At 40.7% G+C, this 15,317-nt stretch overlaps 1 protein-coding gene across 1 annotated transcript in view; it reads right to left on the reverse strand.

Moving 5' to 3' along the window:
* GDPD4 (glycerophosphodiester phosphodiesterase domain containing 4) overlaps window positions 1–15,317 on the reverse strand; it is an 84,784-nt gene that overhangs the window by 49,198 nt on the left and 20,269 nt on the right. The window contains exons 2-5 of the mRNA XM_090267306.1: window positions 7,541–7,634; window positions 4,059–4,118; window positions 198–296; window positions 34–127 (exon numbers count right to left, since the gene is read on the reverse strand). Coding sequence (XP_090123432.1) covers window positions 34–127; window positions 198–296; window positions 4,059–4,118; window positions 7,541–7,634 — 347 coding nt within the window. The remainder of the gene's footprint in view (window positions 1–33; window positions 128–197; window positions 297–4,058; window positions 4,119–7,540; window positions 7,635–15,317) is intronic.

The following is a 15,317-nucleotide window of genomic DNA, read 5'->3' on the forward strand; positions in this document are numbered from 1 at the left end:
GCTGAAGGATGAGGCTCCACCCACGTGACATACCTTCCTGTTCCAAATGGACCAAGTAGAAGGCCACAGGCCAGGAAAGAAGAACCATCATGGTTATGCTGCTCAGATGCATGTAGGGAGCAAGAACCTAGGAAAAAGCGGAAAGTCAGGCTGACTGCACTGAACAAACAGTGCTAGACCTATAGGATGATGCTTACCTTCAGTGAGAGCCCCAATGTCAGCCACCTGTCGTTCCAGTATTTGCATAAAAGCGTCATGAAAAATGTGGCTATCCCAATCATTAGCACAATCAGGATCTGGGGAAACAAAACAGTATCTCTTGACTTCCAGGTCCTAGGCTTAGATCAGAACTGCCCTCGGGAATTGTATATGTATCCCCATATACAATGTCAGGGACCTCATTTCCTCATCCTTTTACTCTGACCATCCTGCAAATACCCAATATTGGATATATCCAATCATTTACCTTCTTTTTATAGCGTGGCTGGAAAAAAGATCAGACAGCTACGTGGTCTGATGCCTTTACTAATTATCATCTCCAGTCTCAGCTAGGCCCTCAGCATTGCCTGGAATCTCTCACTCCGTTTCAACAATGACCATTACAAATATCACTACTTCTTTTACTCCACTCAATACAGTCACAGTAAATATATTTTGTAATTACCTTTTCAATGTGTGTTTCCCCAACAGACTATAAGTTTCCTGACATCAAATAAAATGTTTATGATAATATTCTCACTGCCTTGCAGAATGTCTGACACATAGTAAGCATTCAATAAATAGTTTTTGAACAGATGAAAAGAATCTGCCTCATGCCAGAACAGTTCATAAAGAACACTGAGACCAAGCAGACACAACTAGAAATGTATAATCTTTCTATTGTACATCTATCCTGTGCTCTAGAGAGTGCTTAGTTCCTTCCTTTCCATATTCTGTATATCTATTCAGGTAACTGAAACCATAATTAAACCTTCTCACAAAATAACTACAAGCCTTAATGGCATGAATGGTTAATTTTACCAAATACAGGGCTGAACGAAAGTAGGTTTACAGTTGTGCTATGTGAAACACAGAATAAAGCTATCGTAATAATCCTAACCTGCATGTCTTTCTTTACAAACAACTGTAAACCTACTTTTGCTTACATCTGTATTTAAAAGAGAAATATTTCCAATATTTAACAAACTCCTCCAGAGAATAGAAAGAGAGGTAACACTTTCTAACTTCTCTTATGAAGCCAACAAATATTGATACCTAAACTCAACAAGGACATGACAAAAAAATAAAAATACAGTCACTTGCCACAATAACATTTTGGTCAGTGACAAACCTCATATACAATGGTGGTTCCCATAAGATTATAGTGGAGCTGACAATCCTCTATCACCTAGTTACATTGTAGCCATCACAATGTCATTGTGCAATGCATTAGTAAAGTATTTGTGGTGATGCTGGAGTAAACAAACCTACTGAGCTCAGTGGTAGAAATTCAGTCTTTTCTATGTTTAGTTATGTTTAGATACACAAATGTTAACCATCGTGTCAGAATTGCCTACAGTATTCAGTACAGCAACACGCTGTACAGGCTTGTAGCCTAGGAGCAATAGGCTACAACCCTGAGGGTTGACCAAGGACACTCTATGATGTCGCACAATCACAAAATCTCCAAAGAATGCATTTCTCAGAACACATTTCTGTCGTTAAGCAGCACATGAATGTATAGGCCTATCTCTTCTACATACGTAGATGCAAAATTCTTAATAACCTATTAGCAAACTAAATGCACCACAATACAAAGGTTTAACTGTCAAATCAGACTCACATGAGTCTCATGAGTCTATGACCTTACCAAACACCAACATTAATTAGCAATTTAAAGGATATAAGCAATTAGGTACAGAAAACATTTTCCCTTGGAGAAATCTGATCCTGTCAAATTCATATACTCATAAATTCTTTTCTCTCCTGTACTAGGATACGTCTAGTCTTAGACTTAAAATGTGCACTGTGTTTTAAGCAAAGTATGTGGAAACACTGCTTCAGAGAAGATTTTGTGATTATGGAGCATCCTTATCTTATATCCCATTAATTATACAACTCCAGCCAGCATGCCTCCCACCCTACAAATCTATAAATTCCAGGTTTTTTTACAATAAGCAACTCAGATGCACCTGGTAGATATTTTCATAGATAGGGACTCTCATTATCTTTGGCTAATAAACAACTTTATATGCGTTTCCCACGAGGCTGGGTGATTAGCATGCTTACAAGGAGCTTTGATTGAAGTCATCCTTTCTTCTCTGAACATCCCTAAGTAGGATAGGAATGGGTTACAGGCCCTGTGCTGACCCTTTGTTTCCAGGTTTATTCAGAGTACACTAAAAGCAAAACTCCAAGCCAACAGGATCTCCCTTGCCAAGAGAAGCAGTCTCTCCTCTCTGATAAGCCTATACTCCACTGATTTGAAAATTTATTGAGATGAGCACATCTACTAGAGCTTCTGAATATAGTTTACCATAATCCAGGTATTATGCATCTCAAAGTGGTTTTAATTGTTTCTTCGATTATTGGAAACCTTGGCTCAACAAGGGCCTATGCTTAATGAAATTGGTGTCATATAGGAGAAAGTATCCAAAGATTTAATGAGAAAAGTTTGCTGGAATGTTTCATCCATGCTAAGCCTATCCATCCCCTGTCATGTTCTGTTAGAGGCGGTCTCAGAGGACACTGAGAAGTACACAGGTGAGGAAGGTGTCAGCATCCATGAAAAGCACTGCTGTGGTTCTCCTCTATGCCAGAATAAAGGTGAGAGATGCTGTCAGTGAAACTGGCTTCCTGATTTCAAGGCAATGATAAGACTCTGCTGTGGCCGAGGCCATGTAGCAGCAGAGGCAGGGTGAGCATGGCTTCTGTACCAGGCACAAGCCTGGAATGTAATCACATGGACTGGCCCATACAAATTTTGGTATGACTAACTGATCATGGTATCCCAACTTAAAACAGAGAGTGATCTCAGTAAGACCTATGTTCTTCACTTCTCAATTCACATTCTTTCCGTATAAGACCTTAAGACTTCAATTTCCATCCATTCTATTGTAATAACACTTAAATTTATATTTCTAGTTCATATGTCTTTTGAGTACAAGGAAATTTAAGGGAACAACTCAAAAAGTTTGACTTGTTCCTGGATTTCAAGAGGCTCAGGAAAATGTGTCAAACCCATGCCTGAAAGGGGGTACAAGAAAGCAGGGGGCTGTGGTGGAGCTGCTCCAGCACGTGGCAGGACAAAATGAGGGAGGAGGCTATGTTGGAAATGACCTGCATGTTCCTACAGATGGTGGGGCAAAGACGTCTTCTTTCTGGGGACCAAATACAGATCCTTTGAGAGCAGTCAGGCTGGTGCCATTTTAAAAAGCTCCAAATGAAGGGACCTCACCAGGCAGATTTCAGGAGATATAGGAAGACAGGCATTGACTGCACCAAGAGAGTTGTAGTCAAGGTTCTCAGCAGAAGGGTCTCTGAAAATACACCCATGGGGTAAGGACCCAACAACAGTGCATTTACCTGGTCCTGATGGATCAACCCCAGATGACCCCTTTGCCCTTCCTTGTGGGACTGTGTTCTTTTATACTATCTCCTATTCCTCTGCGCCCTCCTTTGGTGAAAGAGACATAATAGGACCAACAGGCTCCACCAGTGGGGGAGGGGGAAAGCCTTATGTAGTTGGAGTTTGGGTTATTACAACAAACTGAATTTTTAATGACTGAAATGAGACTGTCCTTGTGAGGAGCTTGCATAAGATTTTACCAGGATGAAAAGAACAGAGTCACAGAATAGGTTAATAAGAAGTGGTGAAAAAAATAAAGTTTGTGTGCAGATCCTTCAGTAAATCAGTTATATCTGTTAGAAATTTAATTACTTCAGTTAAAACAGAATAAGCAGATCTCTTCTTTCTAAGGAGAACAATGAAAAAAGCACAAATCTGTACTTAACACTGAGTGCCAGAAAGGCACATTCAGCCCTGGTCTAAGGTTCCCTTGAATATTTGGATGTCCCACCTTATGTTTCCAGTGCAGGTAGAGTTCCTTCCCTTCCCAAAGCAACAAAAATCCAAGTACCTGAAAAAGCAAAGAAGAAAAAGAAGGTTATTCTGAAATCACCAGTTGTGGCCCACAGCACTGTTCTGTATTCGAACATCCTTCACTTCATTCACTCCTTGCTATACCTGCACTTTTCAACCTCTGGGAGTTTGCCACGCTGATTCTCTGCCGGAAAAGCTCTGCCTCCCCATGCCACTGACCTTTCAAAGCCAGTTCAAATGTCACCTCCTATGGTAACTTGTACCAGCATCCCCAGCAAGAACAAATTATGCTCTCCACACAATGAAATCCTTCCTAAGTTACTACCCAGGTCTTTTGCCCATGATGGACCTTATTTCTGGAATTATTACTTAGACCCACTTGTGAGAGAACAGCATTCAGGGACCAGCACTTCCAAGGGTCATTTAAAAGCTCTTTCTTGAGGAACCATGTTGTTGTTACAACTGTTAACCACTGCCATTAACATTATATTTAGCCAATAAATGTTCATTGGATTTGAATCTAAATCTAGCCTGGCACCAAGTCTGCATGGAGATGCAAACTGAAAACTGGAGCCCCCAGATACTTTGGATATTACTAAGTGTTGGAATGTATATGGCACTTCCCTTTTTACCAGATGGTTTTATGTTATGATTTCACTCCTTCTTTACCCAGTCCTATGAAATAACATTATACTAAATATTATCATTCTCATTTCCAACAAAAGAAACTGAGTCTCAGAAGAGTTGTATGATTTGACCAAGTTACAAAGCAACCCAAAGATAGAGCTGGAATTAGAACTCAGGTTTCCCTCTTTGTTCACTGTTGTCACCATTGTTTGTGTCCAAAAAAGACCTACAGTAGAGTAGGAAGTTTGTTAAAATATGAAAGAAGGTGAAGGGATTAGCCAAAGAACATATATGTATAATCCATGGACACAAACAACAGTATGGTGATGGCCAGAGGAAAGGGGGGCCGGGGACTGGGAGAAGGAGCACAAAGGTGTGTATGTGTGTGAAGGAGGGACTGGGGATATCTGCAACAGTGTCAACAATAAAAAGAAAGAAAGAAAGAAAGAAAGAACTAAGACCTTTAAAATATAGTGGAGTCTTTATAATACTGCATAATGAGATGGATGGGGGCCCTGAAGATCTTTTGTAATACATAAAGATTCCTTGTATGTTTTTTCCTGTGAAAATATTAAAAGAATTATTGAATGTTAAAAAAAATAAAATATATGCCTTATAAGACAACAGAACTCCTTCCCACCTTAGAAGCTAACCACGGCAGTTCACATTGATTATGTTTGAAAGCAGTACAATTCAGTGGCGAGAGTCTGGCCCAGACCACTTCATTCATCTGCATTTTCCTCATTATAAAGAAAAGCGTCTCACAGCTTTCTCTGCCTATAGTCATCCTCCACTCCACAACTTCTAGGATGAGTTTCCTCAAATAGAAATCTGATTTATGCCAAATGTAATATATAGACTTACTTTCCAGACCTTCCAAAAGCTGTCACAAGCATATGTTATTAGCCATGTTCCTTATTAGTCTTCATTATGGCCTCATGCTAACAGAACTGACCTTTCCCTCTTGTATTGTCACACCCCATATTTTTCTATCTTGCCAATGTTGTCATGTTTCTCAGCCTGGAATGTTCTTCTCCATCCCCATATACGCGCGCCCAAATCCAACATCCTTTCTAGATCCTACTCTAGATCCCAAGAAGCCTTACTTAATCCTCTTGGCAGAAGTCACCTTTTCCTTTCCGGAATCCATGCAGGACTTTATTTAGGTCTTTCTAATGACAGTTATAATGCTCTACCTGTGTTAGTTAATTTTTTCTATCATTAAGGTGCTAGATTCCAAACTCATAGAATTAAGGGATTGTAGTAAGTTTACATTTCATACCCATAAAAATAGAAACTGGTTATATATCGTTGACTTCTGTATTCTCAGTATTATCACTCACATCATGATTAATAAATTTTATTGAGAGAAAAAAATGAATGCAAGTGACAATCGATTTGGGGGGGTGGGTTCTTTTGTATCAGAGAGTAAATTAATGGGGACAAGAAATCATGATATCAGAGAAAAATGGATATGCGCTATGTACAAATAGGCACTGAAAAACTCCAACTTCCTACAACACATGTGTCCTATTGATCATCTTAAAACTGGGTCTGCCCCCTTAAACCAGATTGGTGATTAATGCAAACTTTGAGTTGTTTCACAGGGACAGCACTGGACCTGTGCCATGCCATCCCTCAAAACTAAGGAAACTTTAAAGAAGAGGCCGGAGTGAAACCAGACGTTAAAAAAGATTTTTGTGCCTTATGAAGACCAAATTAGATAGGACTGAAACCAGACACTAAGAAATTGGACCCTCACCAAATTTTTTAAAGTATTTTACAGAAAAAGAAAAACTAGGAAGCTTTTCTTCAGTCCCTCAGCAGAGACCAGCTGAAGCTGGTGGACACTGGCTGAGGTGAGTTGAGCTAACTTGGGTCTGTGCAGAGAACTCCTGAGACTTCTTTTCCTCCCCACCGAACTATGCCAGGATTGGAAATCCTCTGTGCCTTCCTTTCCCCTTCTCATATCCCTTACCCTCTATGCCTGAATCTCAAAATTACCCAATTGAACCTTCCATGTATAATCTTCAGACAAGAATAACCTCCTCTTACCCTCAACCACTACAACTTGTCTCAGGCCTTTCTTTCAGGAGACTGATACGAGTCTTGATTCCAGTCTCCTTGCTTAGCTGCCTCACAATAAATCCTCTCTATCCTCAAAGGACCACTGCCTCTGGGTTTAGTTTCTCACTTGCCTAGCAGGATGTGAACCCCCTTACTCAGATGGGTTACAGCTGTCCTCCCATAAGCTTTCCACTTCCACAGGCCTCTCTCTTTCCTGGCAGGAATTCCTACCTTTCCATGACACTACTATGCAACAACAGAAGCAGGGTCACTACTACCAAAAGGCTTGCTAGAATGTAATTTTCACCTGAACTAGCAGACTATCATTTGCACATTGTAACAGGTTAAAAAAAAACTCACTAATTTGTAAGGCCCAGAAAGACTGACTCTCAGGAGATGGGACATGAAATGAGTCAGTTCAATATGTAAAGGTACTGCTAATGTGAAGCTGCGGGTGCCTAAAATAACAATATTGAGTGAACCATAAAATAGGCTATGAAACATGGGAATAGAAAAAAGATGTTCTGTCAAGTTTTCAAAGGGTAAGAGTGATAAGATGCACCTTCTAATAGCCCAAGTCCATTTTTCTCCAGCGATCCCTTGTGCTTAAAATCCAAGCAGTTGATGCAAACCCCAGTTCTACTTAGACAAGAGTAATCTTAGGTTCTGAGGGCTCCCAGCACCAACTGGGCACCATATCATAGACAGGAGCACCTTGTGAGGCTACTCAGGAAGGGAGTGGGAGAAACAGGGAACATTACTCACCAACAGCAATGAAGAGTAGGCAGTCAGGATTCCAAATAAGCTCAACAAGAGAAGGGACCAGAAGTACCAGTATCCTGTAACTAGATAAACAACCCTGCAAAAACATGTTTCAATCCTTAAAATATAGCAGAAAATAATAGCATCTGTGTCAAGGGTGGGGGACAAAACTGGACTAGATGTAGCATAAGAAAACTGAGGAATGTAAGAAGAAAAGCATTTTGGGAACATAGCTGTGAAGAGCTTTGGGGTTTTCCAGTTAAGAGTTTTAGCTCTGTCCTATAAGCAACTGGCTCCTTTAATGGGAGTCTGTATAAGTTGTATGAATTTTTAATGTTATTTAGAATATATACTCAAAAATTATGTCCTCTTTAGAAAACAATATGATAATACAGAAATTCTGAAATGTCAAAAGAGAAAGTCATCCAAAGGCACCACCTTAATAAAGCTAATGCTTTCCATTTGGGCAGGTTTGTCGGCCATGCACCTGTATGTTTTCCCCCATAAATGCAATTACGGCCACTGCATTAATTACTCTATTTTGTATGAGATTTGGGCCATTAAAATAATCCTGATCTGTTCTTTCCCAAATGTAATTTATGAGAGAAAACTACTGATTTGCTCAGAGACACAATGTTATACTAGGTCTATACTTATGTCAAAAAATATGGACTCTTCATTTCAAGATAATACCCAGAGAAATTATATTTTAAAGATATAAAATATAAATCAGTAAACATATAACCACATTAAAAATAAGAAAGGCAATTCTCTTTGGTCAGGGATCTAAGACACACCAAGAAGAAACAGACAAGCAGCCATCCCAGTGAGGGCCATGCCAGGTCAAGACCTAACGAGAGTACTTTGTAGAACATGAGTCTACAACCAGGAATCAGAAAATGTAATGCCAACAAATGAACTAAATAAAATCAATAAATAGAATAACTTGCATCCAACTCAATGTTAATAATAGAACCATCAGAAAAGAACCACAACATTAAAATATTTAGAATAATCAGAGAAATCAAGGAAGGACTCACATCCAAATAATAGAAATAGGATATTTTAATGCAACCATGCTGATTATCAAAACAATAAAGTAAATATCTTGAAAAAGAACATGAAACATGAACAGCAGTCTAGATAGATACAGCTGAAAAACAAACAGATTAAGCAAATAGTGATAATGACTTTGCCTTCCAAGAGATAAAGGAAAGTAAGGTATGACATTTAGTAGTGCCTTTACCATTTCTAATCATTTCTCTAGCCACATTAGATTTTTTTCACTGCCTTTCTATCTAAATGGTCCTTTTTTTGTATATTCAATCACATGGAAATATTATTACTAGTTTAGTTCAGCTCAAAACTCATTCACCAAACTCAGGTGAGATGTCTGCTCACCCATCTGCTGTGAAACTACAGGCAAAGAAAGAACTGTGATTTTTTTTTTTCTCTCTCTCTTTCTCTCTCCATTTCTCCTTCATCTGCACTCATTTGTGATGGTAGTGGTGGGGAAACAAAGAGGAGTGAGAAGAATGAAAATAGTTTGTTTAAGTAAATGCATTTACCTCAATGGGACTGAAAAAGAGTCTTTCTCAGCTGTCCATTTTTAAAACTGGGAACACACAGCTACTGATGACTATACAATAGGTTCACTGCATATTTTCAAGCAGTTTTCTCCCTGCTCTTAGCCACTATTTTACATCCCTTCAGCAGCATAATCACACACCCCTATTGGATGAAGGCCTTCTCATTCAACAAAGACAGCCTTCTTGGGGCAACCTCTTCATCTAAACCCGCACTCTGCGCTAATGTTTAAAGAAATCTTCCAGGACCTCATCCTTCCCATTGCTGAAAGATACAGTTATCTTAAATCTTCTCAAAATACATACTCTATGTACCACAATGCTTTATATCAGCACCACCAATTGTCAGTTGACAATAACTCTGAGAAAGAAAAGACACATTGTAGTGAGGCATTGGGAACATTCACATAGCAAGGCATGGGGAGACAAGTCTAATTCCACAACAGACTTGGGGGAAAAAAGAGGAGTGACAGTTACCCCATTAAAAATCTCTCTACCTCTCACTAGCTAACGGGAACAACTATAAAAACTGGACGATACCTTTTTTAATACCTAAATGAAGGTTCTATGTGAGAAACTATGGAACCAAGATCCAAGTAAGATAAGAAATCCAAAAATATAACTTGTATTTGGAGGGATTTTTCTCCAGAAGAAGTGGCTGAGATACAGGGAGGAGGGCTTCCTGCATCTTACAGCAGTAGGAGGAAAAAAGAGAATAATAATAATCTGGTAAACACTACACACTTTGATTTGGGACCTTCCAGGGCTACAGCCTAGGAGTAAGCACAAACTGGAAGTTGGCTGCTTTTAGGAACAGAATCCCAGCTTCAGACCAAGTACATGATGTTGGGTTAAGGTGAATAGGGTTTGATAATATCTTTACTTACCTGTCAAGAGTAACTCTCTGAGAAGACATGATATAAGTTAAGGTCTCAAATGACTTAGACAACTTTTTATATACAATGTCTGGTACTCAAGGAAAAACAATCAGGCATACTAGGAGAAGAGACCACATTAGTGAACGCCAAAAGAAGAAATGGACAGCATAAAAAGATCTTCAGCAAATCTAGAGAACAGAGATATCAGACACAGACTTCTAAATAACTAAACTTAAAATGTTTAGACTGGTCCTGGCTAGGTAGCTCACTTGGTTAGAGCATAGTCCTAATATGCCAAGGCTGTGGGTTTGATCTCTGGTCAGGACACATACAAGAAGCAACCAATGAACACATAAGTAAGTGAAACAACAGATCTCTCTTTCTCTCTCTCTCTCTCTTCCCCTCTCTATCCCTAAAATCAATAAATACATTTTTAAAACAATGTTTACACTGGGAAAAAATTAGAATTTCAATAGAGGATTACTAAAGACAGGATCAATTAAGAATTTTAGAAAGGAAAATACAAGTAGCTACAACTATTAAGAACTCAGTGAATGAATTTAATAGCAGGTAAGACAAAGCAAAAAAATTTTTGTTAAACAAAAGGTTAAAAAATCAAGAATGAAACAGAGATACATAAAAAATATATAAAAAATACAGAAGAAAGTCTGAGACAGGGGATAAAAAGAAAAGCTCTAATATGCATAAAATTGAAGTCTCAAAAATAGAGGATATAGAAAATAGGGTAAAATCATCATGTGAAAAGATAATCACTGAGAACTTTTCCAAAATGACTAAAAATATTGTATCGGTCTGAGATCACTCAAAAATGAGGAGACTTCTGGCCAAGATGGAGACCTAGACTGACACACTCCAACTCTCTCCACTTTTAAGAAGGAATACAATTACCACTAAACCAGAAATAACCAGAAGGTCCAGAAAATAAATGGAAGTCCAATGTATGAAGTTATAAAGAAGTGGTGCTTGTCCGGACAGGTAAGCGGGGTGAAGCCAGGGAGGAGAGTTCAAGCTGTGCTATCCACAGCAACAGTAGCGATGGCAGCAGGACAGCAGTAGGCACAAACACCCGTATTTAGGGGGAGTCAAGAAGCACCTGGGGAGCACCCCCGGCTGCAGACCAGACCGTCAGCTTGTGAATCCAAAGCCAGGGAAGGCAGACCTCCATTGCTTTGGACTGTGAGGCCCGGAGGAGGAGGGGACAGAGGAGGAGGCTCCCAGTCTCTCAGTAGAGAGTGAATGGCAGGAATCCATCTTGGACCCCCACCCCCACAGAAAACGCCACAGTATGGTGAGATGGATTGCCCAGTTGTGACAAGTGCACAGGTCTCCAACCCCTATAGAGTAGGAGGTATGACAGCCCTGCCCAGGAAGCAAAGGTAAACACAAAATGGTCAGGATGGCACAGATCATGATAGAGATTCCGGTGACGCAGCTGACCAGACAGTAAATATCTAATCTAACAAAGCAGCAAATAGGAAATCTTTCTGAGGCTCAGGTCAGAGCTTTGGTTATAAGAATGCTTACAGACCTGACAGCAGATCTTAAACAAGATGGGGAAGGAATGAAGGCTAGTCCTGCTGAAATGAACAAAAACACATATGAAACAAGTGGTGAGGGAGAGAAAACCAGGGATCAAATCAACAAATTGGAGCATAGGGAAGGAACAAACAGTCAACCAGTGCAGAAAGAGGAAATGAGAAGTGAGGAAAATGAGGAGAGGCTCAGAAACTTATCGGGCAGTTATAAGCAGGCCAACATCTGAATCATAAGTTTGCCAGAGGGTGAAGAAGAAGAACTAGAAATTGAAAAATTATGTGAAAAAATAATGAAGCAGAACTTCCCTAACTTGAGGAAGGAAATACACTTACCAGTCCAGGAATCACAGAGAGTTCCAGAAAAACTGGACCCAGGGAGAACCACTCCAAGACACATTATAATCAAAATGTCAAAAATTAAGGATAAAGAGAGAATCTTAAAAGCAGCAAGAGAGAAGAAGAGAATTACGTACAAAGGGGTCCCAATAAGACTCTCAGTTAATTTCTCAAAAGAAACTCTGCAGGCAAGAAGGGACTGGCAAGAAATATTCAAAGTAATGAAAAGCAAAAACCTACAACCACAATTACTCTATCCAGCGAAGCTGTCATTCAGAATAGAAGGGCAGAGAAAGTGCTTCCAGGACAAAGTAAAACTGAAGGGGTTCATCAGATTCAAACCACTGTTATATGAAATGTTAAAGGGACTTGTTTAGGAGAAGGAGGACCAAAACTATGAACATTAAAATGAAAACTATCACAACAACCAACAACAGAAGCTAGGGAATTTAAACAAAGTCAGACTAAGTAGGCAACGGGAGTGGGAAAAGAATTATAGGTATGGAGAACATTTTGGGGGGAGGTCAGTGGGGAGGGCGAAGGGAGGAAAGGGAGGGAGATGGTACAGGAATTAAGAAGCATAGTAGGAGGGAATGGAGTAGACAGGAAGATGTTGAGAAAAACTATATGCACAACCAATGGGCATGGACAAAGGGCGGGGGGAACTACTGGAGGGGATGGTTACTGGGTGGAGAGGAACAAAGAGAAAAGAAATTGGGACAACTGTAATAGCATAAACAATAAAGCATATTAAAAAATAAAAATAAATAAATATTTTTAAAAAATGAATTTATTGGAGGGATCAGACTTCATGCTGGTATAGAAGCTGCCAAAGAAGGCTATGTAAGGGTGTTATGTCTGTTTTTGATATTTGGCATAAAGTTGCCAGAAGTCAGACCAGCAGTTGGGAAAGCAAACAACATGACATTTGGGAGAATGGAAAACCATGAAGATGAACTGGACCCACAAGGACAAACTGAAACACATGAGGTCTGACAGGAGCCCATGAGACCTCACACAGTTTTCCTAACATCTCTTCCACTGTTCAAACACTCTATAAAATTCTTTGTTGGAATTGCCACCAGCTGCCCTGTTGTATTTTCATGAATATCATCAACAGTCTGAAATCTCTTCCCTTTCAAAGGTGACTTTTGTTTTGGGAAAAACCAGAGGTTGCAGGTTGCCAAATCTGGGCTATAGCAGGGCTGAGTCACTTGGTTGATATGATTTTTCACACACAAAAAAACTCTGCACAAGACTTGATGCATGACTGGGTGCATTGTGGTAATGAAGCTGCCAATCACCGGTTGCCCATAGCTGTGGCCGTTTTCATCATATTGCATCTCTCAACCAATGAAGAACATTGAGGTAGTACTCCTTATTAACTGTTTGGCCTGGAGGAGCATACTCATGATGGACAACACCTTCCCAATGAAGAAACACAGTTAACATGGTCTTAATCTTGCTGCTCCTTTACCGCCCCTTCTTTGGTCATGGTGAACCAGTCGACTTCCACTGGGACGATTGGACCTTTGTTTCCAGATCATAGTTGTAGACCCACCATTCATCTCTGGTTATGACCTTCCTGAGGAAATGTGGTTCATTGATAGTGGTTTGAATCAAGTCATTAGCAGCCGCAGCACGATGTTCCTTCTGCTCTGGTAGCAGAAACTGTGGAATGAATTTTGCCACAACACATTTCATGCCAAGATCCTGTGTCAAAATCTCAGACACGGTAGTTTTTGGAATCCCGAGGTCAGCTTCTAGTTCTTGCACTGTCAGTCACTGATCTTTGATGATTGCAGCCTGTACACAGTCAACATTCTCAGGTGTTCTGCTTGTTGCAGGCCTTCCAGAACATGGATGACTTTCAACAGATTCTTAATCTTTGAAGCATTTGTGCCACACTTTTATTTGCGCTGCACTCATTGCATCATCCCTGAGAGCCTTCTGAATCATCCAAATAGTTTCCATGGAGGAATGTTCAAGCTTAATGCAAAATTTGATGCAGATTCATTGCTCTACTTGTGCATTTTGAATGTGACAGCCACACAGTACACGTGCTCACTCAATGGTGTCTTCTGCCCCCACTGACTACTACAGTGAAGCCATCATTATTCACACATGCACATTCTGGTCCACTCTCCTTGGCTGCCAGGTTATATTGATATTGTGCAAACAATTCTCCTTATATATACATTTTTAAATAATTTATTTAGTTGTTTGTTTTTTATTTTTAGAGAGAGGGGAAAGGAGAACGAGATGGAGAGAAACATCACTGTGTGGTTGCCTCTCACTTGTGCCCCCAACTGGGGACCTTATGTGCAACCTAGTGATGTGCCTTGACTGGGAATCAAACCAGCAACTCTTGGCTTGCAGGCTGACGCTCAATCCACTGAGCCACAGCAGCCAGGGCTCAATTCTCCTTATATTAACAATGGCTGGACTTCTTCTGGACAGACCTCATATAATTGGCCCTGGCCAGATGGCTCAGTTGATTGAAGTGTCATCCAGTAGACCAAAAATTTGCAGGTTTGATCCCCAGTCAGGGTACATACCTAGGTTGTAGGTTTCATTGCTAGTCAGGGCACATATGGGAGGCAACCAATCGATGTTTCTCTCTCTATTTCTGTTCTTCTCTCTCCCTCCCTCTCTCTCTAAAATCAATAAACATATCCTTGGGTGAGGATGAAAAAAAGGGGACAATTTCCTGTAATAAGATAAATAAGTTCTAGGGATAAAATATATAACATGATGACTCGTCGGCAGCCGTCCGTCTCGAGAGACGATGGCGTAGCTTCCTGAGAGTCTATCTGCACCGCCGAGAATGGCTGTGCAGTCCGACTCGGGAGTGACAATCCCTGCCGCACTTGGTACAGGTGAAGGCAGATGGCCGTTGTTGCTGCTGTTGACGCTGCTTCCGCCTCGATCTTTTCTGGACCGCCTCCTCGTTGCGCGCAGCCTCCGCGCGTGACGTACCTTGCCTGACCGCGAGCCTCCAGGCTAGGCGGTCGTCTGCTTGAACTTCCCATGTGTTGAGATTGATGGAGCATTGTGTCATGTCCTTTTTGCAGATGTCTTTGAACCGCAGTTTTGGGCGCCCTGTCATCCTCTTGCCTTCTGCTAGCTCGCCGTAGAGGAGGTCTTTGGGGATACGGCCTGCATCCATTCTTTTGACATGGCCGAGCCACCTGAGGCGTCTCTCGCTAAGAACTGCATGCAAACTGCTCATATTGGCTCGCTTCAGCACCTCAGTGTTGGGGACCTTATCCTGCCAGGCGACATGCAGGACGCGTCGCAGGCACCTCATGTGGAAGCTGTTGAGTTTCCTTTCGTGCCTTGCGTAGGTGGTCCACGTCTCGCTGCCATAGAGGAGAGTGCTGAGTACGCAGGCTTGGTAGGTGCGCAGTCTGGTTTTCTCAGT

The sequence above is a fragment of the Furipterus horrens genome, unplaced genomic scaffold (assembly GCF_987537825.1).
Source record: "Furipterus horrens unplaced genomic scaffold, mFurHor1.1.pri manual_scaffold_2, whole genome shotgun sequence".
Lineage (NCBI taxonomy): Eukaryota > Metazoa > Chordata > Mammalia > Chiroptera > Furipteridae > Furipterus > Furipterus horrens.